This window comes from Mus musculus, chromosome 11 (assembly GCF_000001635.26).
Source record: "Mus musculus strain C57BL/6J chromosome 11, GRCm38.p6 C57BL/6J".
Taxonomy (NCBI): Eukaryota; Metazoa; Chordata; class Mammalia; order Rodentia; family Muridae; genus Mus; species Mus musculus.
In genome coordinates this window covers 86,287,682-86,310,094 of record NC_000077.6, presented here as the reverse complement: position 1 = coordinate 86,310,094, position 22,413 = coordinate 86,287,682, and the positions used below count along the sequence as shown (strand labels likewise).

Sequence of the window (22,413 nt, the reverse complement as noted above, 5' to 3'; positions counted from 1 at the left end):
GAAGTTGGCATTTAAACAAAGCACTGGAGGAAGTAAAGGAGATGGGTAGACAAACATTGCAAGCAAAAGGAAGAGTCAGGTGGTGTGTGTCCTTGTGAGGCACATCAAGGAAGCCCCTGGAAACAGAGAGGCTATGGAGAAGCATCAGGTGAAGTTGGAGAGGAGAGAAGAGTGAGATTGTGGGAGATTTGGCTTGGGTATTACAGACTTTGGTGCTGTATTCAAGTAGGTTTTGCAGGATGTTGAAAATGTTCTGACTAGAAGCCTGGCTGCCTTGTTCTGACAGGTTGACAACTTGAGATTTGTAAACCCGAGAGAAAAGGAATTTTAAAGTTTTAACGTACTTTATTCACCGAAGTTATGATTTTGTATTCACATTCTGGTCTAGCATATAAACAGTGAATATTGCAGTTCAGAAGTATGGGTCCTGAGGCTTCACAGAGCTTGCCCAGGGTCTTCTTGTGGCTCCTCCCATCGTTTAGCTTTAAAATCTGAGGCCTAGATTTCTTTGATATATTAGCTTCCTCTTGTTTATAACTTGAATTTCTCTGCTGTCCTTTCTGTGGTTTTGTGTGCCTTTGTTGTTTTCTTAGAGTATAAGTGGGAGCATACTTTTTTTTAAATCACTGTTTCCAACCAGGAGACTGGTAATATACAAATTAATCTTCCAGAGTAGCAGGAAGAAAACTGAGTTACTTTTTGACCTGTTGCTTTTATTTTGTTTTGTTGACCTCATTATTAATAGCAATAATGTTATTTTCATAAAGTAGAAACAAGGCCTTAAAATTTGAAGCTTAAAATGTATCTATTCTTTGCAATAAGAAAAGGAGAGTTATTTTCCTTGTACAGATTTTATGAGAGTATCTTGTCTTTGAAGATTCTTCTCAGTACCAGCTTTGGACAAGTCACCGTGCTTGAGAACATGAGAACAGGGCACATGATTAAAAGGCAGCTTGTTCTGGTGGAAGGACAATATGTGGAGACTTGGGTTTTAGTTTCATTTTTCTGTTGTTAAAATTGAGGTTATAATAAATCATATTACCTCAGTTTCATTTGTAAAATTAGAGATTATAGGGTAAATACTATGAGTAATTCTAAAAACGACACTTAAAGTTGTTTTAGAATTTTCAAGTGCTTGTTTGGATAACAAATACTAATTTTCTAACTGTGTTTTCTATGCAGGTTAATGGTGCAGTGTAAGAAGCCTTTAAAAGTTTCTGATGAAATAGTCCAGCAATATCAAATTAAAAATCAGTATCTTTCAGCAATAGCATCTGATACAGAACAAGAACCTAAAATTGATCCATATGCATTTGTTGAAGGAGATGAGGAATTCATTTTTACTGATAAAAAAGATAGACAAAATAGCGAGAGAGAAGCTGGGAAGAAACACAAGGTGAGTAGGAGAGATTCTGTCCTGTCAGTGTACACACTGCCGTGTACTGCACATTGGATGTCACCCTCAGCACTGCTTGCTTTGCTTTTAGTGGTTTTGGTTATTGAACCTGGGCACTCTGTCACTGAACTGTGTGCCCAGCCCCACTCATTTCTTCTTCTTCTTCTTCTTTTTTTTTTTTTTTTTTTTTTTAAGATTTATTTATTTTATTTATGAGTCCACTGTAGCTGTCTTCAGACATACCAGAAGAGGGCATCTGATCCCATTACAGATGGTTGTGAGCCACCATGTGGATGCTGGGAATTGAACTCAGGACTTCTGGAAGAAGAGCCTGTGCTCGTAACCTCCACTCTACCCAACTCACCCATTTATTCTTTTAGAATAGAAAGATTGATCATATGTATGTAGATATGTTTATGTGACGATGAGTAAATCAGTTGTGTGACACACTTTGACTTAGTTTCTGATGACGGAGTTGTATTTTAATAGTGGATGAATAGTATATTAACTTTGGTCAGAATTAGAACATTTAACTGCACTGTCTTGGTGCTAGGTTTAATAAAATGTGGGATATTTTTGAGTATGTGATTTAGCAAGATTACTTTCTTCTTAAAAGCAAAAACTTTATAAAGTATGGGTAATGAAACTATCATCTAGGGCTAGGCTAGTGAGATGACTGAGTGAGTAAAAACACCTACTGCCTAGCCTGATCCCTGCGCCTTACGTGATGGAGGGAGACATCTCCTTTAAGTTGTTCTTTGAGCTTCATACTCATGGTGTGGCATAGATACACACGCACACACACACACACACACACTGTAATTAAGATTATGCATATGATTAAAGTTTTAATATTAGGCAATAAATAACTTAAGAATTTGGCAGTAAATCTAAAATATAAGCATTGAAAACTAAATGTATTAAATGATCCAGTGTTTACTACAAAGCAGTTCATTTCACAGAGTTGTATCTAGCTGTACTATATGCCAGTTACTTAGTCTTATCTTTTTTTAAATATGAAACCAGTACTGTCTGGGAAGGGTATATCCACAATTTAAACTCAACACAGACTCGGGAAATCTATACTATGTCAAAAGTTCCAGTTTACACCATCAGCTATGATTTCTGTGGCAGATTCCTTAGCATCCCTGTGAATTAAATGATTGATTTGTAAGGTGAGACCGCTGATTGTTTACTTTAAGAATTAGTGATAGCTAAATGTAATGGCATACATGTTTAGTCCTAGCACTCAAGAGGCTGAGGCACATCTCCCTGAATCTGAGACTAGCCTGGTCTACATGACATGTTCCTGGCCAGGCAGAGATCCCGTCTCAAAACAAAAACCCCAAGTGAACCAAACTAAACAATAGAAAGAGTAACAAGCCCCATATAGTGGTGTGTGCTTTCTAGTCTAGTGTATGAGAGACTGAGGCAGGAACATGACAAATATGAGGGCAAGCTTGATACATTAAACCTTGTTTTATACGCAACTTCCTGACTCCAAAGCAACACAGGAATTGGTGGTAATGCATTTAGAACATTTATAAGAATGTTTGACACATAGCTACTCAAGAATTGATAGGTTTTTATTGTTGGTAAAATATATAGCACTGCCCAATCTATAACACTGTTTCAGGTGGAAGATGGGACATCTGCTGTCACAGTGTTATCACACGAAGAAGATGCTATGTCATTATTTAGTCCCTCTAAACAAGGTAAAACTTCTTTCTAATCATTCATTCCAGTGATGATTTGATTATGTGATTTAGGAAAAGCACCTATTGCTTAAAAGTCAAAGCTTTATGAAGGATGGGCAATGAAAATACTCATCTGGGGCTGGTGAGATGGCTCTTTGGGTAAAGACACGTACTGCCTAACCTCATGTGACACTGTTGGATTTTTAAATAATCCTTTTTGCACAGTATATTTCATGGTATGGTTAGATTTATTGTTTATCTTGTATTTGAAGAAGCAAGTTCAGATGATAGCATTTTCTTAGAAATTGAGATGTATATTTACTGATTTTTGGCTAAGACTAAGTATTATTGAGCATGGTGGTGCATGTCTTTAATCCCAGCACTCTGGAGACAGAGGAAGGCAGATCTCTTGAGTTCAAGCTATCCTGGTGTACAGAGTGAGTTCAGGACACCCAGAGCTACATAGAGAAAACCCTGTCTTGAAAACCCAAACCAACAAAGAAGAAGATCAAGTGTAAATTGTTGGAATGTTTTCCTTTTTTTTTTTTTTTTTTTTTTTAATAGCTAGAAATAGGTCTGTGTAGTGAGATAAGAGCCTAAGGTTTTCTGATCTGAAAACTCAATATTTAGGACTTTGGGGTAGATGATCTTTTATTTTAAGTTTCTTTTCTTGTAGTCCGACCTGATCTCATTCCTGAGCTCTTGAGCACCTGAGCCCCTGGGATTACAGGTGTGTGTACCTGGTCTGCAGAGCTCAGTTTTTAAATGAAGCTTAGAAAACTTTCTGATTCTTCTCATGGCTTGAATGTATCAGAGAACTTTTTCTTTTCTTCTACTTTTTGTTGTTGTTCTTTTAGCTTTGTTTTTCATTTTTTGGTGATGTGACCGCGTACAGCCTTTGCTGGCTTCTATGTAACACACGATCTGGTAGCGGCTGCACTGCATTGAATGTCTTTTCTCATGCCTCTGCTTCCCAAGTACTGGGATTGTACCATGTGCTCCATACCCAACCAAGGATTCTTTTCTGATGCTATTAGTTCAGCTTCTTGTTTTGTTTTGCTTTTTTTATTTGTTTTTTTGGAAGCAGTTTCTCTGTGTAACCCTGGCTGGCCTTGAACTCAGAGATCTGCCTCCTGGGATTAAAGGCGTGTGCTACCACTGCTTTGCAGTCGAGCATATTTATATGTTCAGACTGTAGAGCTATAGTAGTCAAGAGTCCTTTGAAAGTATCTGTGTGAAGAAGGTATCTAATTTTAAAAATTGATAGATAGATAAACATGATATAGCATATGTATATATATTTATGATGCATAGTTTGTTGCTTTCTGTGGATATTTTAGTGTGCTAATCAAGCTATTTAATACGTATCATTTCATATAAGTACTTTTTTTGGAATAAAAACACGAAGATTGGTTTTTTTTGTTATTACCAGACATTAAGCATACTATAAACGTTAGTATGTATCATTTACATTAAGCTTTTGAATAGGCACAGTTTATCTTTTGGTATGTGTTTTTGAAGGCAATATTTTGTTTTAATATTTTGAGAATAAAGAAATGAAAATAAGGAAAAAATTATGTAAAGAAGGAGCAGGTAGTCTTTCATAAGGCAGCTTAGTGGCTCTAAGTATTGGTGGGTGACATCTTAGATTCTTTGATGAAGGGGTCTTTATCAAATTTCTAGTGGCATGTTGCACAGAGATGAAGTAAAAAAAAAAAAAATCCTGGACTTTGTATTGAGGCTCAAAAGAATTTGGTACTGAGTAAACTCACCAAGGTGCTGAGCCAGGATTTTGGTATATGGCTGTAGTCACAGCACTCAGGAGTTGACAGAGGAGTTCATGAGTCTGAGATTAGTTGGTGCACACAGTAAGTGTCTTACTACCCCTCTCCTCAATAAAAAGTTGATTTTCAGCCATGTGATGGCACACACCTTTAATCTTTCGCAGCATCTGGGAAGCAGAGGCAGGCTCTTGAGTTCAAAGTCAGCCTGGTCTACAGAGTGAGTCTCAGGACAGCTGGGGCCACACAAAGAATCCTTGTCCCCTCCCCCATTGGTTTATTATATTGTTTGACTTCAAAATATACTCTACAGCTAATAGTAGTATAGCACTGGCATTAAGGAAAAAGGTCAAAGGCATAGGCCAGTAAAACAGGGGAGGGGCTAGACGTAAAGTAAACATGTAATGATAGTATAGTATGTTTTACTACATGTATCCCATATAAATTAGCCAAATCGGGGTATTTTGTACTTAGTTTATTAGGAGCCTTAAAGCCCCTCTTACCTAGTTTTTTTTTTTTTTAATTATTATATCATTATAGGTCAAAATTCTGAAGTACAATCACTCCTCTATGCTATAAGCAATAGAACCTATTCCTTCTATCCAATTCTATTTTGGTATCTATTTTGTATCCTCTATTTTCTCTCCTCTATTCTTCTCAACCACTAAGAGTTATACACACACACACACACACACACACACACACACATACACACACACACACACACACACACACAATAACGGAAAAAAACATACCAAGCCTTTAGACAAGTAGTGATACTCCATTATTATCTATAAATATTTCTTTTTTTTAACAGATACTTAACATGTATTCATCATACATAATTAGCTTGATATTCTGTGATTCTATCATCTTTATTACGATATTTACATGCAGCCTTATTTGCTTAAATAAATCCCATCTGTTTCAAAATGAAAAAGGCCTGGATAGATGGCTTAGCTTTTAAATTGTTTGCCGGACAAGCATGACAGTGCAAGTTGGGATCTTCAGTAGCCACATAAATGTCAGGCAAGTGTGATGGAGCCTGCCTGAAATTCTAGCATCGGAGAAGAGGAGCTAGGGAGTTCCCAGAGAAAGCTGGATAGCTGGACTCATTGAATCAGTGCGCTCTAGGTTCAAAGGAGAGACCATACTTAATGTATAAGTTAGGAAGCAACTAAGGCAGATGCCCCATGTCAACCTCTGGCTTCCACATTATGCATATAATGTGCGCAGGTACCTGTGAATCTGCATATATTCAATCACATCACATAACACACACAAAAAAGGAAAAGTATGTGTTTTTAAGTATCATTCTAATGGCATTTGTATTTTTATGACCTTTTCTACAGAGCTTAACTATGGTGTAGATTATGTAACTTTTGGAGCTTCCTCGGGAAGCTTTATTTATGAGAAAAGAATTTCAGATTTTAAATTAGTGACTAGAATAATCGTGTTGCATAGTTGTTGTGAACATTAGGTTTTCTCTCTTGTTTAGTTAAACAGAATACTACTTGGCTAATAGTTGAGTTTTCAGTTTATTTTTTTCTGATTGTCACATGTAGATGCTCCACGCCCTACAAATCATGCCCGTCCTCCATCAACCAGTTTGATTTATGACTCAGATTTGGCTGTGTCTTACACTGACCTTGATAACCTCTTCAATTCTGATGAAGATGAATTAACAGTAAGTATCCTACTAATGATTAGGATTAAGTTAAATTTCATTGATTTCATAACAGTTTGAGTTTTGGAAGTGATTTATGACTTTATTACTATGTTTTAGCTCTGAACAGTAGGAAATATTTTATAATAAAACACATTTGATTGATTTTTACTCTCATGTTAAAGTCACCTTGACATGGTTTCCTGTAAATCTTGATGTGGGTATGTTTGAAAGATAGATGATCAAGTTTCATAGTTCTACCATGTAATTTTTTTTTCTTCAGTCTTTAGAATGATTTTTCTGTTCTTTGATCCTGTAGTTTGAGAGGTGACTCTGGAATTGAATTAGAGAATGTTTAAGTAATTAACATTAGGACTTTATACCTTACCAATTTCATAAAAATGCTAGTTCTTAGCCGGGCGTGGTGGTGCACACCTTTAATCCCAGCACTCGGGAGGCAGAGGCAGGTGGATTTCTGAGTTTGAAGCCAGCCTGGTCTACAAAGTGAGTTCCAGGACAGCCAGGGCTACACAGAGAAACCCTGTCTCAAAAAACCAAAAAACCAAAAATGCTAGTTTTTCTCAAATTATTTGACCTTACTTCTGTTACTACGAGACATAGTCTTGAAAATGGTAAAGGAGAAACCAGAAAATACTACTTCATCGTTCACACCTGTTTTCAGAGAAAGTTGAAGATAAAAGTAAACACTTTAGGGCTGGCAAGATGGCTCAGTGGGTAAGAGCACTGACTGCTCTTCTGAGGGTCCTGAATTCAAATCCCAGCAACCACATAGTGGCTCACAACCATCCTTAATGAGATCTGATGCCCTCTTCTGGTGTGTCTAAAGACAGCTACAGTGTATAATACTGTATACGTATAATAAATAAATAAATAAATCTTTTTTTTAAAAAGTAAACACTTTAAATGATTTCCTAGAATGTCAGTCGTCTAGCAGTTAATTGGGTGCTACAGTGTCATGAAAGGGAGTCCTTTCCCATCTACTTAAAAGTAGTTTAGGACCTGACTGGCATATTTGGTGTTTGTTGTCTTATATAATATATCCTGTGAGGATATCTATTGCACATGTTTGAACATATGAAATCTATTACAGATATTGGTAAGTCAGATATAGCTCTATGTGAACATTCACTCTTTACCCTCCAGTGTAGTGTGTACTAGGGCACGCTTCACTAGGAAAAGAACTTTGAATATGGTCCATATAGACAGATCTTGTCTCTACTAACACCCAGACAGCAGCTGTGGCTTTTTGGAGGTAAAAAATTTGTCATGTGTGTGCTTTACTTACAAAGTGTTCAACATAAGACGTGGAACAAACGTTCCTTCTAAAAACATTGGTAAGAGCTGGATATGGTTGCACATGCCTTTAAACCCCGGTCTTGGGATAGGAGGCCAAAGTGTTGGGAGTTCAAACTCAGCTTTGTCTACATAAAAACAAGAAGCCTACTTAGGTTATATAAGGCTTTACCTATCTCAAAAAACAAACAATCCAATCCACCAAAAAATGTTGGTGGTGAGAGATGCTAAAACTTGGTTTGTTAGGAAGTTTCCCTGAACTTATGCTCAGTATTAGATCTGTAAAAATATTTTTGCTAGAATAACTTTATTAAACCAAGGTGAAAATTAAAGAATTAAGAGGAGTTATTAATTATTTAGGAAATCTTAATATCTTTTAAATTAAGGGACAGATTCTTTGAATATCTTTTGCTAAAAAAAGAATTGTGTTAATTTTACCTTTCTTGCCTTTTACTTGTTTATTGCTTATTTTCCTGAGGATGCCCTTTTCTCTGTTAATCCCAAGACTTACCAATGCACTCCAGTGATGGATCTACCTGTAAACTGTCTAGTATGATATTTAGCTCTGTCGTAGACTCAGAAAACCACTTTTGATGACCAGTACTTAATCCTTTAACTTACATATAAGCGAATAATACTGTGTGATCACTTTGGGTTTCACATTAATATGTTTTTCCCCCCATAGCCTGGATCTAAAAAGTCAGCAAGTGGATCAGATGATAAAGCCAGCTCCAAAGAATCAAAGACAGGAAATCTGGATCCGTTGTCCTGCATAAGTAAGCATCCCAAATCTGAGCTCCAGCTTGGCTTAAAAACTTAACTCCTTTCAAAACTCCTTCACTGTAAACAGACTCACCTCTTTTAGTTTGTTAACATGGGTGTTGTACTACACACAGGCACTGCAGACCTCCACAAAATGTACCCCACGCCACCCTCACTGGAACAGCACATTATGGGCTTCTCTCCAATGAATATGAATAACAAAGAATACGGTAGTGTGGACACAGCACCCGGAGGGACTGTCCTGGAAGGAAATAGCTCTAGTGTAGGAACGCAGTTCAGAATCGAGGTCGAGGAAGGATTCTGTAGCCCTAAACCGTCTGAAATTAAAGTAAGTATTTTCTAGAAAAGTCATTTCCTCCCTGTGTTTTCTTATAGGATTAATTGCTGTGTTTAAGAATTTTTTCACAGTTGATTTTAGTGTTATGGCTAATAAATATGAGGAGGGAATTGTGGGACCACTATGTAAAATGCATTCAAGAATAAAAACAGATAATATTTATACTTTTGTCCATTTAAAGAACAGGCTAGAGAAGATAGTCGCTTTGATTCTGTTTCTTTGTTTTTGTCCCTGGAATATAAGGCACTGAAAGTCCCCGTTCTTTATATTGTAGGATTTTTCTTATGTCTATAAGCCCGAAAATTGTCAAGTTCTAGTAGGATGTTCCATGTTTGCACCTTTAAAAACTCTACCAAGCCATTGTCTGCCTCCTATCAAATTGCCAGAAGAGTGTGTTTACCGGCAGAGCTGGACTGTTGGAAAATTGGACTTGCTTCCTTCAGGCCCTTCAATGCCATTCATCAAGGAGGGGTATGATTGATGATGTTATTATAATACTGATTGCTTGTGTGGGGTGTGTGTGCGCGAGCGTGTGTGTGAGCGTGTGTGTGAGTGCCCGTGTGTGTTAGAGGGCGGCACTGGAGACTCTGCATGAGTACGAGCCACATGTGTTGCCGTTTACTCACTTGAGACATGGTTTCTCATTGGATCTGAAACTTGGTGTTTTGTTGAAGCAGACTGACCAGCAGCTTCCTGGAATATGCCTGTCTTTGCCTCCCAAGTGCTGGATTATAGCTTGTTTAGTTAGTCATGCTCAGCTTTATCACATGGGATCTGAGAATCTGAACTCATGTCTTCAGCTTACACAGCAAGCACTTTTACCCATTGAGCCATTTCTGCAGCTCAGCTTTTGTTTTTCTTGAAGTAGCTGGTATGCTGGAAATAGAACATTGGTTTTGGAAATCCTAAGTAAATAAATTTAAAATGATTCTTGTTTATCATAATGATAATAGAGATGGATTAACTCTTTGAGACCATAGACCAGAAACCATAGACCATTTTTGATTTTCAAGGTACCTTTTCTTTTAGCCTTTGATTCTGAATTGTCCTCTTTTTTATACTGCCATTTTACAATTACTTCACATCATAACAGATAAAGTTTTGCATTTTATTACCAGTCACATTTTTATAATTACTATGGCCAACTGGGCAGTGGTGGTACATAGTGGCACTCAGGAAGCAGAGGTAGATGATCAAGTTTAAGGACAGTCTTGTCTATAGATTGAGTTCCAGTGCAGCCAGGGTGTGCTACACAGAGAAACCCTGTCTCAGAAAATCGAAAACAAAAACAAACCAAAAAATCAAAGCAAAACATTCACTATTACCACTTTCTAACACAAACATCCCAAAAGTCAGAATTTATTTTTTGCTATCAGTAGCAATTAGAGTCAATGAAGTATGGATATTTGTAGCATTAGAAATTTATAGATAGTAAATATGGTTGTCCAGATGTGGATGCTTCATGAATTTTTTTAAGTCTTTGTGTATCCTTACATGACTTCATGTGCACTACATATGTGTAGGTGCCCACAGAGACCAGAGGACATCAAGACACCTTGGAACTGGAGTTAATAGGCAGATATGAGCTTCCTGATATGGGTCCTGGGAACCAAACCTCTGAACCTATGGCCCCCCAAAATGCAGCAAATATTTTAAACTCCCAAGCCATAGTTCTAGTCACTGCTTCATTTTATAATCTTGAATCTGGTTGCTTATTATTTTTGATTCTAGTTAGCTCACAAGAATCTTTATAGTGCTCACAGTAAACCTGAAATAAGTCTTATTTCTCCCTGTAATCTTGTAATGATTACCATATAGAAATGTCCAGTGTTGCTTGGAAGTGTATGGAGGATGCTGTTTTGTGTTCCATATATTAATGTGTTCTTTTATGCATTTGTTCCTCTTTTTACCCTGGTGACAACAGTGATGGCAGTAATTTGGATCAGGACTATGGCCCCGCCTACACACCGCAAACCCATGCTTCTTTTGGGATGCCTCCGAGCAGCGCACCTCCTAGTAATGGTGGTGCAGGAATTCTTCCTTCCCCATCCACCCCTAGGTTTCCAACTCCAAGGACTCCAAGGACTCCAAGGACCCCTCGTGGGGCTGGTGGGCCTGCTAGTGCTCAAGGTTCAGTCAAGTATGAGAATTCAGACTTGTATTCACCAGCTTCCACCCCATCTACATGCCGACCCCTCAATTCTGTTGAACCTGCAACTGTTCCTTCCATCCCTGAAGCGCACAGTCTTTATGTAAACCTCATCCTTTCAGAATCAGTAATGAATTTGTTTAAAGACTGTAATTTTGATAGTTGCTGTATTTGTGTCTGCAATATGAATATCAAGGGTGCCGATGTTGGAGTTTACATTCCAGACCCAACCCAAGAAGCACAGTATCGGTGCACCTGTGGCTTCAGTGCTGTCATGAACCGAAAATTTGGAAATAATTCAGGATTATTTCTTGAAGATGAACTTGACATCATAGGACGTAACACAGACTGTGGGAAAGAAGCAGAAAAACGTTTTGAAGCTCTCAGGGCTTCCTCTGTGGAGAATGTTAATGGAGGCCTGAAGGAATCTGAAAAGGTGCCTGATGAATTAATATTACTGCTACAAGATCAATGCACTAATTTATTTTCACCCTTTGGAGCAGCAGACCAAGATCCTTTTCCCAAAGTGGGTATAAGTAGCAATTGGGTGCGTGTTGAGGAGCGGGACTGTTGTAGTGACTGCTGCCTCGCCTTAGAACATGGGCGTCAGTTCATGGATAATATGTCAGGAGGGAAAGTTGATGAAGCACTTGTCAGAAGCTCATGCTTACATCCGTGGGCCAAGCAAAATGGTAAGTTTGTGAATTTGACTTTGGCTTTTTTTTTATCCCTCGGGGGGGGGGGGGGCCGTGAGTAACTTACCAGTAGGTCACATAGGAATACTAAAGTTTGGACTTAACCCTCAGTTAAAGACAGCTACATGTTGGGTGTGGTGTCTCATGCCTTTAATCTCAGCAGAGGCAGGCAGACCTCTGTGCGTTGGAAGTCAGCCTTGTCTACATATGGAGTTTCAGGATAGCCAAGACCAGTATGAGACCCTGTCTCAGAAAAACAAATAAGACTGTTACCTAATGTGAGACTTAGCTGTTTAGATGAGTTTCAGCAATTAAAACGTTATTGTAATCTTTAACTATGTACTGACATAGAAATGTAAACGGCATGTTGCATGTTAGCAAGGAGAAAATGAGTGATTGTTTCTCATGCAGCCATCTAATTTGTCTTTTGAGGTAGCTGCACTGCTCTCGAGCTGTGCCCGGGCTCTCAGTAGCTGCTTACAGAGCACCTCGTTCATGCTCAGCGCTGTTCATGCTCACTCCTGAGCAGACACAGCCGCTTTTGGTTTTGAATTTTTATTCGATTGTTTTCTTTGTTTTTCCTTATGTGTGTGGGTACGTGATTGCATGTGTATTTGGAGTTTAGATACATAGAAGGATAGCCTTCTGTGTCATTCCTCAAAAGCCATCAACCTTGTGGGCCCCACTCCTTGTGTATATCAGGTTTTTCATTCACAGGGCACTGACTGGCTAGGTTAGAATCCCTTGTCCTTTTGAGCCTATGATTTAGTGGAGGAGACAGTTAAATAACAACAACAACAACAGAAAATATATACTTGCATTACATACCAGTTACGAGTACGTGGAAGAGAAAGCAGGGCAAAAGAGCATGTTTGCATGGGAGGATCCTTATGTGCTATTTTAGAAATATGGTCAGACATGTTAGGGGGGAGAACATTTATAGAAAGGCCTACTTGAAGTGGGAAAAGTGAGCCAGAGTAGTTAACTGGGGGAAGAATGTTAGTAGACAATGTAGTTCCAAGTCCTTGAGGACATAGCTCTCGGTAAATTTTAGAAACATAAGTAGTGTTAAGTATGTTGAGTGATGGTCATACTGATACACGGTGAAGTGTAAGAGGTGTCCCAAACACTTATTTAATTTGTGTGTGAGCACTTCCATGTTTGGGTGCACATGTGTGCTTTGGAAAATGTGTTGAGGTCAGAGGCCACTTTGAGGGAGTTGGCTCTTTCTTCATATCCTCTTGGTTTAAGGCTTGAACTCGGGTTGCAAGGCTTGGCAACAGGTACTTTTACCCTGGTTCTGGGTGTGGGTTTTTAGGCTATGCCTTTAGCATTTATTTGAAATGCCTTGGGAATGGTTCTTAATCGGAAAGTAACACCACTGTCTTTTTAGCTTTAAAAAAAAAATCCCTGGGATGGGAAGTGAGGGAAGATGAGAGAAGCAGCAGTAATTTTGAGTAGAGAATAGTCATTTAGTGAAGGTGGCAGCTTGGAGAAGACTGGAAGCCATAGAACTAGTGGCAGTAGGCTCTAGATTAGATGGAGACGTAGACCTACAGAGTGTGCTGATCCACTTAAGAAAAGATGAAGTGTTAAGCCTGGTTTGTGCCAATGCTGGTACTACTGCAGAGAAAGAAAATAGGAGGGTTGCAGGCACACATTTGGAGGTTAAAATTCAGAATTCAGGTTGTATGTGGGTTATCAGTATTAAATACTATGGAAAGCCAGGTGTGTTGTACATCTGTAATACCAGCACTGGGAAATTGTAGGAAAAAATCAGAAATTGAAGATGATCTTTGGCTACATAGTAAGTTCGTGGCCACCCTGGAATATATGAGGCCCTTTCTTTTCAAAGGCCGGAGCTGGATGGGCAGTTTTGGGGAAAAGAAGGTCAGGAAGGAGTCTGAGAAGGAAGAAGGAGCAAGGAAGTGATTGCTCTTGTATGAGAATATTTGAAGGAGAGTGATTATATGTATAATAATGCCTTCATAAAGGTACAATGTGACAAGACCACTGGATGTGACCTCATGAAGGTAGTAATTAGAGACCTAGATAATCAGTTCTGGTCAACCTGATTAGAGTGAGTGTGAGGAAATGAGAAACAAACTTGAAATTTGGGAGACATTGGTATAAATAGAGTTTTATGTTAGGTTTAACATATAGTACTTGTGTGTGTGCACACACACACACATCTGTTCATGGAAAGTGATTCTTTCTAGATCAAAAAATTTAAACTGACAGTAATTTCATATAATTGAGTAAGTGTGGTATTTTGCTATGTAAATATATGATAGCTTATCTATCACTTTTTTTGTAGTGACACTTAAAATCTTTTAGCAGCTTTAAAATATACAATACAATAATATTAGTTGTGCTCATCATGTTACTGTGTAGACCGCTAGAACATAATCTTCCTACCTAACTGGAAACTCACTCCCTCTCTCCAGTCTAACCTTCTTCCGTGGGAAGAATTACCATGAAACAAAAGGTGCTGTTGTAGGAGCAAAGACATTAAGTAAGTGAGGGGAAATAGAATACATTCCAAGTAGAGGTGTATATAGACCTATATATAGGAACATGTCCATCGAAACAAGAAGAAAAGATGGCATTTCTTTGGACAAGAAAAGTGAAAGTGACCATTCTTAGTGATTTCTTTTGTAGTTGTGGGTGAGAGCAGTAGGAGATAGTGACAGGGTCATTTGATACTGATGTCTTAATTCACATACTAGCAGCATCACACAGTACCACTTTGTTAGAAATGCACATTTGCAGATTCTCCCATGATCTTCTAAAGATTTATTTATTTTTATTATATATAAGTACACTGTAGCTGTCTTCAGACACTCCAGAAGAGGGAGTCAGATCTCATTACGGATGGTTGTGAGCCACCATGTGGTTGCTGGGATTTGAACTTCGGACCTTCGGAAGAGCAGTCGGGTGCTCTTACCCACTGAGCCATCTCACCAGCCCTCCCATGATCTTCTAAAGCAAACTCTGGAGATAAGAATCAGTTTTGTCACTCATTACTAATGTGTCTTTGAAAAAGTAATATATTATCTTTATTTCTTTATCTGCATTGTTGGCGGGGGAGTTTGGGGGGAGGGAGGGTTGAACCCATGTGTAAAAGTAACTTTTATTCCCCTGATGTAATTGTAGTTTCTGAAGCTTCCTGCCTCTGTCTGCTAACCTAGGCCAAGTCCTAGAGACTTCCAGTCTCCATACAATCTTATTTAGGCCTAGAGTGTTTTCAGCCTCTGAGACTTACTGCTGAATAAGCTCACCCTTTCTAGTTCTTTCTGAGCTCTGACTGGCTGGTTCAACTCAGCTGTTCTGGCTCAAACTCCTCTCCAAGCTGATAGAGTCAATCTGACTTCTCTGAATTGCTCTGCTTGGCTTTAAACTAACATTGGCAATATGTTCTTATCTTCTGGTTCCTTTTTGTTCTTGGACTTGTTCTGTCTTCATCGGTGTCTAGTCTGTTCTGTCTTCAACCTGTCTCTGTAAAACTCTCCTGGTAAAATCGCCTCTTTTCTCTCTCTCTTTGAACTGCTCCCTCAAGTAGCTTCCTTTCCTCTCTTCTTGTGAGAGTTGAGCATATCCTATTGTCAGATCATTCTCTGATTCATCACTTTTTCTGCCACTCAATTAGTCATTGCTTTCAAATATATGTCTACAATCTAACTTTACCTTTATTAATAATGTATACTAAGTATTTGTATGTATTCCAACCAGAGCAGCCAGCCATATTGCTGGATTAAAATCCCTCTACACTAGGATCTTGTGTATGCTAGGCCAGTAGTTTATAACTGAACTATATCCCCAACTCACTTTATTTTACTAATGAAATAAAGCTAGTATTTGACTTGATTAGAATTGTAAAGATTTAATGAGTTCATTCATGTAAGCATAATAGATCTTATGTAGGCTTTGTATTTGGTATTTTTGGGAACTATGGAGGTAGTCTACATTTTAATTGTTCTCAGCCACTAAGATAACTAAAATTATAATCAGAAGTAAAAGATAATCCAAATTCTTATTGATAGAAAATTCCTATTATTAATTACTATAAGACAATATTAACAAGCCCTGAAAAAATTATGTGAATTTGATCATATATAATAGATGAATTATAGATTAATTATAGCAATGATAGTTTGAGGGTGAGGTCAGAATAATTCTAAAGACTATAGTAACATGTATGCTTTTCTTTTTCTTTTTTCTTTTTTACATTGTGCTTTCTGTGTGTTCAGATATGCACACACACATGCCATGTTACATGTTGAATTCAGAGGACACTTGCAGGAATTGCTTATCTTTCATTCAGTGAAGTCTTTAGGCTTAGCTGCAGGCACCTTTACCCAATGAAACATCTCACCACCCCAGTTAAAGCCATTACTTTAATGCAGTTCTGAAATAAGCAAAAGTAAATGTGTTGTTCATTTGCACATAAAACTCAGGGTTCTGGTTATTTCTTGAGACTTACACATGTATAGAAAGGAGCAAGGAATAGAACAAAAGGAGGCACTTAGTAGACTGGGAGGAAGTGTAATACCTCTTGGACATGGTGGTGTATATTTTAAATCCCAACACTCAGGAGGCAGAGACAGGTGGATCTCTGAGTTTCAAGATAGCTAGTACTTTATAGTGAGATTCTGTCTCAACAAAAACGGGTTTTTTGGCAATGAGATAATAACTCATAATTATTTTCATCATGATATTAAAAGTAATTTGTGAAATAAAACAAGAGGACCACTCATGGGCTCATTATTATTTATGACAATATCAAGATTCATTTAATTCATTATACTACAGGGAAGAGCCAGTTAAAGTAAAGCACTCATTGAGTGCCTGGCATATGGCCCTCCAGTGTTACTCCAACAGCAGCAGAGAGCACCAGGGTGCTCTGTATTAGTAGTTTATTGGGATTACCTCTTTGCCAGACAAATACTCAAGTTCTACTTGGTGCACACTTATACTCTGATTAAAGTATAACACTGTTGAGTATATATAGCTCCAGAATTAGGACCTACTGTATGGATTAGGGCCTGTGGATTGTGCCATCTGCCTTGGATACCTTTCTCCCTCATACTTAACTTGGGCTCCTTCTTGTCTCCTTTATCTCTTGTTAGAGGTTATGGTCTGCATTTTTCATATTATTTGCTTATTTCCTTCTTATACATGCAATATAATTTATTGGTTGGTCCCTTATCCCTTAAGTACACCTCATGCAAGTTCTGAGAATAGTTGAATATGAATATTCATTCAAATTAATCTAAGTCTATGAAATTGGTTGAGAATGTATCTCTGTGGCAGAGCAATTGACTGACATGTCCTGGGTTTAATCCTTATTACTTTAGAAGAGGAAAAAAGAAAATCTATAAGATAGTTTATATATTCAAGTGGCAACTTACTATTCAAGATAAAAAGTTGCTCTTAATTGTCCCAATTTCACTGTCCTAGCACCTCCTGATCACAGAAGAAAAACTTTTATAAACATACCATATGATTCATCTATATAAAATATACAGTCAAAAATTTAGTATTTATAGTTGTAACCATTTGTACAAACAATTTTGGAACATTTGTGCCACTCTAAAAGTAATAACTCATTCTTAGTATTTATTTGCTATTTTTCCCCATCCTTTTCTTGTAGCTGTAAGCAACTATTATCTAGTTATCTTCCCTAAAAAGTTTTTTTATTTTATGTTTATTGGTGTTTTGCCCTCACATATGTCTGTGTGCGGGTGGTGAGTCCTCTGGACCTGGAGTTACAGGAGTTATCAGCTGCTGGGACTAGAACCTGGGTTCTCTGGAAAAGCAGCCAGTGCTCTTAATTTGTGAGCCATGTCTTTAGCCCGATTTTTTCCCCCTTCCGTTCAGATTGTTTTAAGAGTTCTTTTTTTTTTTTTTGGTTTTGGTTTTGGTTTTGGTTTTTCGAGACAGGGTTTCTCTGTGTAGCCTTGGCTGTCCTGGCACTCATTTTTGTAGACCAGGCTGGCCTCGAACTCAGAAATCCGCCTGCCTCTGCCTCCCGAGTGCTGGGATTAAAGGCGTGCGCCACCAAGCCCGGCTGTTTTAAGAGTTCTTAAGCATATACTTTAATGACATAGAATTCCATTGTCATATAGTGGTATACCTTTTTCAAAATCTTCAAATTGTTCATTTGAATTGAACGCACTTTGGCTTCTGTGAATATGTGTGTATGATTTTATGTATGTCTTTGTTTCCGTCATACTTAGATTTCTTGGGTCATGGAACTAATATTTTTCAAAGCATCTGCACTACTTTAAATTCTAACATTAGATGTTTCACTTTCTCCAAACCCACACCAGTACTTGCAATCTATTTTTTATTGAAGACATCCTAGTGGTTATGAAGTGGTTTCTTGCGGTTTGGCTTTGAATTCCCCTAATGATTAATGATGTTCGGTGTCTTTTCATAGACACCATTTGTGCATCTTAGGGGAGATGCTTCATAAGGTCCTTTGCTTTACTGGGGAGTGGGACTGAGAGAGTTGCGTGTGGAGAGGAAGCAGCTCATCCTGCAGCCCCGCCTGGGGCTTGTGAGCTTTCAGCTTCACCAGTTCATCTGACTTTTTGTGTTTTTTTTTTAAACTTGTGTTTCATTCTTATTTTTTAAATTATTGATCTGTAAGAATTTTTATGAGCTGTGGGTGAAAATACTTTATTGGTTTGTGGTTTGAAAATATTTTCACAGCCAGGCATTGGTGGTGCATGCCTTCAGTCCCAGCACTTGGGAGGCAGAGGCAGGTGGATCTCGCTCTGTAGATCAGGCTGTCTTCGAACTCAGAAATCTCTTCTGCCTCTGCCTGCCCACCAGCCCTCCCTTCCCTTTTTCTCTCAATCAATCTCTATCTGTCTGAATTCAGGGATTATAGATATGTACCACTACATCTGACTTCTGAAAGGTCTTATATAGTTTTCTGTGTATGCAGATATTTAGGTTTTTTTTTTTTAATGAACAGTTAAGATACCTCAGATATATTTCTTTTTAACTCTAAAGTTTGTGTCACCCAAAAGCAATGACCACTTACTTTTTTTAATGATTGTAGATGCGAGCGTGCAGTGTTCACAGGATATACTTCGGATGCTCCTTTCTCTTCAGCCAGTTCTTCAAGATGCTATTCAGAAAAAAAGAACAGTGAGGCCTTGGGGTGTTCAAGGTCCTCTCACATGGCAACAATTTCATAAAATGGCTGGCCGAGGCTCTTATGGTAAGTTGTGTATTGTACTAGATAATGACTGATTTATATCTGTTCTCAGATATGTGCTCAACTTGAATAAGTACATTAGTTCTTAAATATTTTAGGGGACTATGACCCAGTTCTGATTCTAGCCCACCTTTTTACATTTGCAGCATTTAGTTTTCCTGGGTTCTTTAATTTCCCATCAGCACGAGTAGCTGCACTATCTGTACATGGTTGACACTCAGTATCAGTTTATCTGAAGGAAGGGTGATGAGTTTTGTAAAACCCCCAAATAACTTCAGTTCTAAATTGAATGAGATGAAAGATTGCGGCCAAATAATAGAGGCCAATACTTTTTTTAAAACATAAGATTTTTCACATAAAAAGTTTGGACAAAAATAGAAACAAAAGCAGTAGGTGTGTGCTCCCTGGAAGGAGGAGACTCTCACTTAGTAGGAGTGTGTTGACTGTGCTCCCCTGGAAGGTGGAGGGAGACTCTTAGGTGGTTGAGATACTGTTTCTGCAGTAGTGTATCTGGGTGATAGCTGGTTGTGTTTGTATAGTGTTGGGATTGAACCAGAGCCTCACACGCAGTAGGCAACCAAATCGCACTCCAGCTCTGGAATAATAGCTGTTAGCATTAAAAGTTCTCTGTGGTTTCAGAATGCATTGTACACTGTAGTAGACTTCTTGTATTTTTCTCTTTTTTATTAATAACTTAATGATTTAAATAAATCAATTATCATATAAATTGATAATCTATGAAAAGTTCAAGTTATTGATACTTTTTAGTATAAACTTCACATTTTTCTCAAAACCAGAACAGATTTATTTCTGCACCTAATTCTGAAAATTATTTCTGTATGTATTTTACCAACATATTATCTATAGATGTAAAAGTATTTCCATCATTATCCATCATCCCACCCATACTCCATCATTCCAACTATTTTCAGTGATTTGTTTATGCTTGCCTTAAATCATATGTGTAGTTTAAAATTTATATTGCTGAATTATACTCAGCAGTATCAATATAAACTCAATCAGAAATATTTACTATCCCAGACTTTGCAGTAGATTATCAGGCTGAGAGTGGGTTTCCTGGGTTCAGATTCCTACAGTGACTTCTTTTATGTTGCTGGATAAGTTGTTTACCTTTTTTATTCCTCTTTCTTATGTTTAAAATGAGTTTAAAAACAGTGTCTGCCAATATATGGTGTTTGTGAAAATTAGTATAGACAGTACCTAGCATGTAGTATAGACAGTACCTAGCATGTAGTATAGTCAGTACCTAGCATGTAGAGCTGCAGTTATTTTCTAGTATTCAGGTTACTTTCTTTTACAAGATCAAACACCTTTTTTTGGGTCTTTACTCATTTTAAAATAAGGTAATTTGTCTCTTTTTCCTAATAATATATTGTCGTAAGAACATTTAACCTGTGGTAAACATTTAACATTTACCCCTTTAATTCAGTTTTAAGTAAAAAAAAAATTAGTATTGTTGATTTCTGTATAATGTATAGTATATCTGATGATAATCTCATAGATTTATAAGTCCTTTTTTTATAGTAAATAAAGTAACTCCATCATAACAATCACAAATTTGTTAACTATTAAATTAAATCAATTCATGACAGGTGTGGTACCCGTGCCTGTAATTTGAGCTCTTTTACAGGCTGAGGAAAGGAGAATTGTTACAAGTTTACGACCAGACTGGGCTGTAGAACAGGAACCCTTCTCAAGTAAAATAGCAGTAAATATTTTAAAGTGACCACTTAAGGATATTTTTAATTCTGAAAATATGTCATTGCTTGCTTTTCATGTTTCTGTCTTTAATATTTTCCTTATTAATTTTGGAAATAAAGAGGATGACGTGAATTGGCTTCCTCCTGATTGCCTTCTTTATTACTCAGGAACTGATGAATCTCCGGAACCACTGCCGATTCCCACGTTTTTGTTGGGTTATGATTACGATTTTCTGGTGCTTTCTCCATTTGCTCTCCCTTACTGGGAGAAACTTATGCTGGAACCCTATGGATCTCAAAGAGATATAGCCTATGTTGTACTCTGTCCAGAGAATGAAGCTTTGTTAAATGGAGCCAGAAGCTTTTTTAGAGATCTCACTGCAATATATGAGGTAAGTGTTTTGTAATTTATACTTTTATGTTTAAAGTGTACTGGGAGATTCTATGGGCTGATGAAGAATGCTGATGTTGACAGTAGTCTTAGTAATGGATTATATTCTTGCTACATTTTTTGCTAGTCTTTGTTAGGTATATGTTCCATGGGTCACAGTGGAAAATATAGTATTAGAGGGATATACCAAGGGCATAAATGTGTTCCATTTAAAGTAACCTTTGGTATGTTGGGTGTGGTGGTGCACACCTGTAAATCATATGTATTTGGGTAGCTGAAACAGGAGACTCGCTAGAACTATGTCTTGGAAAAAATGTATTACCAGGGGTGGTTGTATATGTTTGTAATCCCAACATTTGAGAGGGAGAGGCAGGAGGATCAGAAATTCATCCTTCAGCAATATAACAAGTTTGAGGCTGGCTTGGGTTACCTGAGACCCTTTGTCCAGAAAAAGAAAAAAGAAAAAGAAAAGCAGCTGGAAATTTCTAAAGGAAAATAACCATGTCTTCATAGTTACCCATGCTTTCAACTCAGTTGTTAGTTATAAGTGAGAAGGTTTGTTTTAAATGGGTCAAGTTCTGCTTGGATTTTATAATCTGTATCCAAATAGTATGGTAAATTCACTGATTCTGCCTTTTCTATATATATTTTAGTCCTGTCGATTAGGCCAACACAGACCTATTTCTCGATTGTTGACGGATGGGATCATGAAAGTGGGAGCTACTGCATCAAAGAAACTTTCAGAAAAGTTTGTAACAGAATGGTTTTCTCAGGCAGCTGATGGTAACAATGAAGCATTTTCCAAATTGAAGCTGTATGCACAAGTCTGCAGATATGATTTAGGTATTAAATTTGTATTCATCCTACAAGAGCAATGTGAGCAGTATGGGTTGGTTCACCATCTAAGTTTGTAAATAAAATCTTTGTGTCATGTGGCCATCTCCATGTTTTCAAACACTGTCTCTGCCTGCTTTTGTCCTGCAAAGTCAGAACTGAATAGATGTGGCAAAGACTGTGGTTTCAGACTTAAGTATGCACTGTCTGACTGTCCATAGAAAGTCTGCTAGCTCTGTATATGGGAATGCTATCAAGTAGTCATTATTGGTTCCAAAATATTCTCTGCTGCTTCTGTGGAGTCTGATGTTTCCTGCCATTGATCCCAGCATTCCGGAGGCAGAGTCAGGATCTCTGTGAGTTTGAGGCCAGTGTGGCCTCAAGACAACAGGGCTACACACATAGTAAGACCCTGTCT

At 37.8% G+C, this 22,413-nt stretch overlaps 1 protein-coding gene and 1 long non-coding RNA gene across 2 annotated transcripts in view; one reads left to right on the top strand and one right to left on the bottom strand.

The window, feature by feature from the left end:
* Nucleotides 1-22,413, top strand: part of Med13 (mediator complex subunit 13) — a 90,564-nt gene that overhangs the window by 47,502 nt on the left and 20,649 nt on the right. Inside the window, exons 10-19 of the mRNA NM_001080931.2 lie at nucleotides 1,183-1,396; nucleotides 3,033-3,111; nucleotides 6,440-6,561; nucleotides 8,540-8,630; nucleotides 8,751-8,965; nucleotides 9,249-9,445; nucleotides 10,899-11,815; nucleotides 18,891-19,052; nucleotides 20,939-21,162; nucleotides 21,815-22,004. Coding sequence (NP_001074400.1) covers nucleotides 1,183-1,396; nucleotides 3,033-3,111; nucleotides 6,440-6,561; nucleotides 8,540-8,630; nucleotides 8,751-8,965; nucleotides 9,249-9,445; nucleotides 10,899-11,815; nucleotides 18,891-19,052; nucleotides 20,939-21,162; nucleotides 21,815-22,004 — 2,411 coding nt within the window. The remainder of the gene's footprint in view (nucleotides 1-1,182; nucleotides 1,397-3,032; nucleotides 3,112-6,439; nucleotides 6,562-8,539; nucleotides 8,631-8,750; nucleotides 8,966-9,248; nucleotides 9,446-10,898; nucleotides 11,816-18,890; nucleotides 19,053-20,938; nucleotides 21,163-21,814; nucleotides 22,005-22,413) is intronic.
* Brip1os (BRCA1 interacting protein C-terminal helicase 1, opposite strand) overlaps nucleotides 5,652-22,413 on the bottom strand; it is a 103,084-nt gene continuing 86,322 nt past the window's right edge. The window contains exons 6-7 of the long non-coding RNA NR_130959.1: nucleotides 18,873-18,959; nucleotides 5,652-6,873 (exon numbers count right to left, since the gene is read on the bottom strand). This is a non-coding gene — a long non-coding RNA (BRCA1 interacting protein C-terminal helicase 1, opposite strand). The remainder of the gene's footprint in view (nucleotides 6,874-18,872; nucleotides 18,960-22,413) is intronic.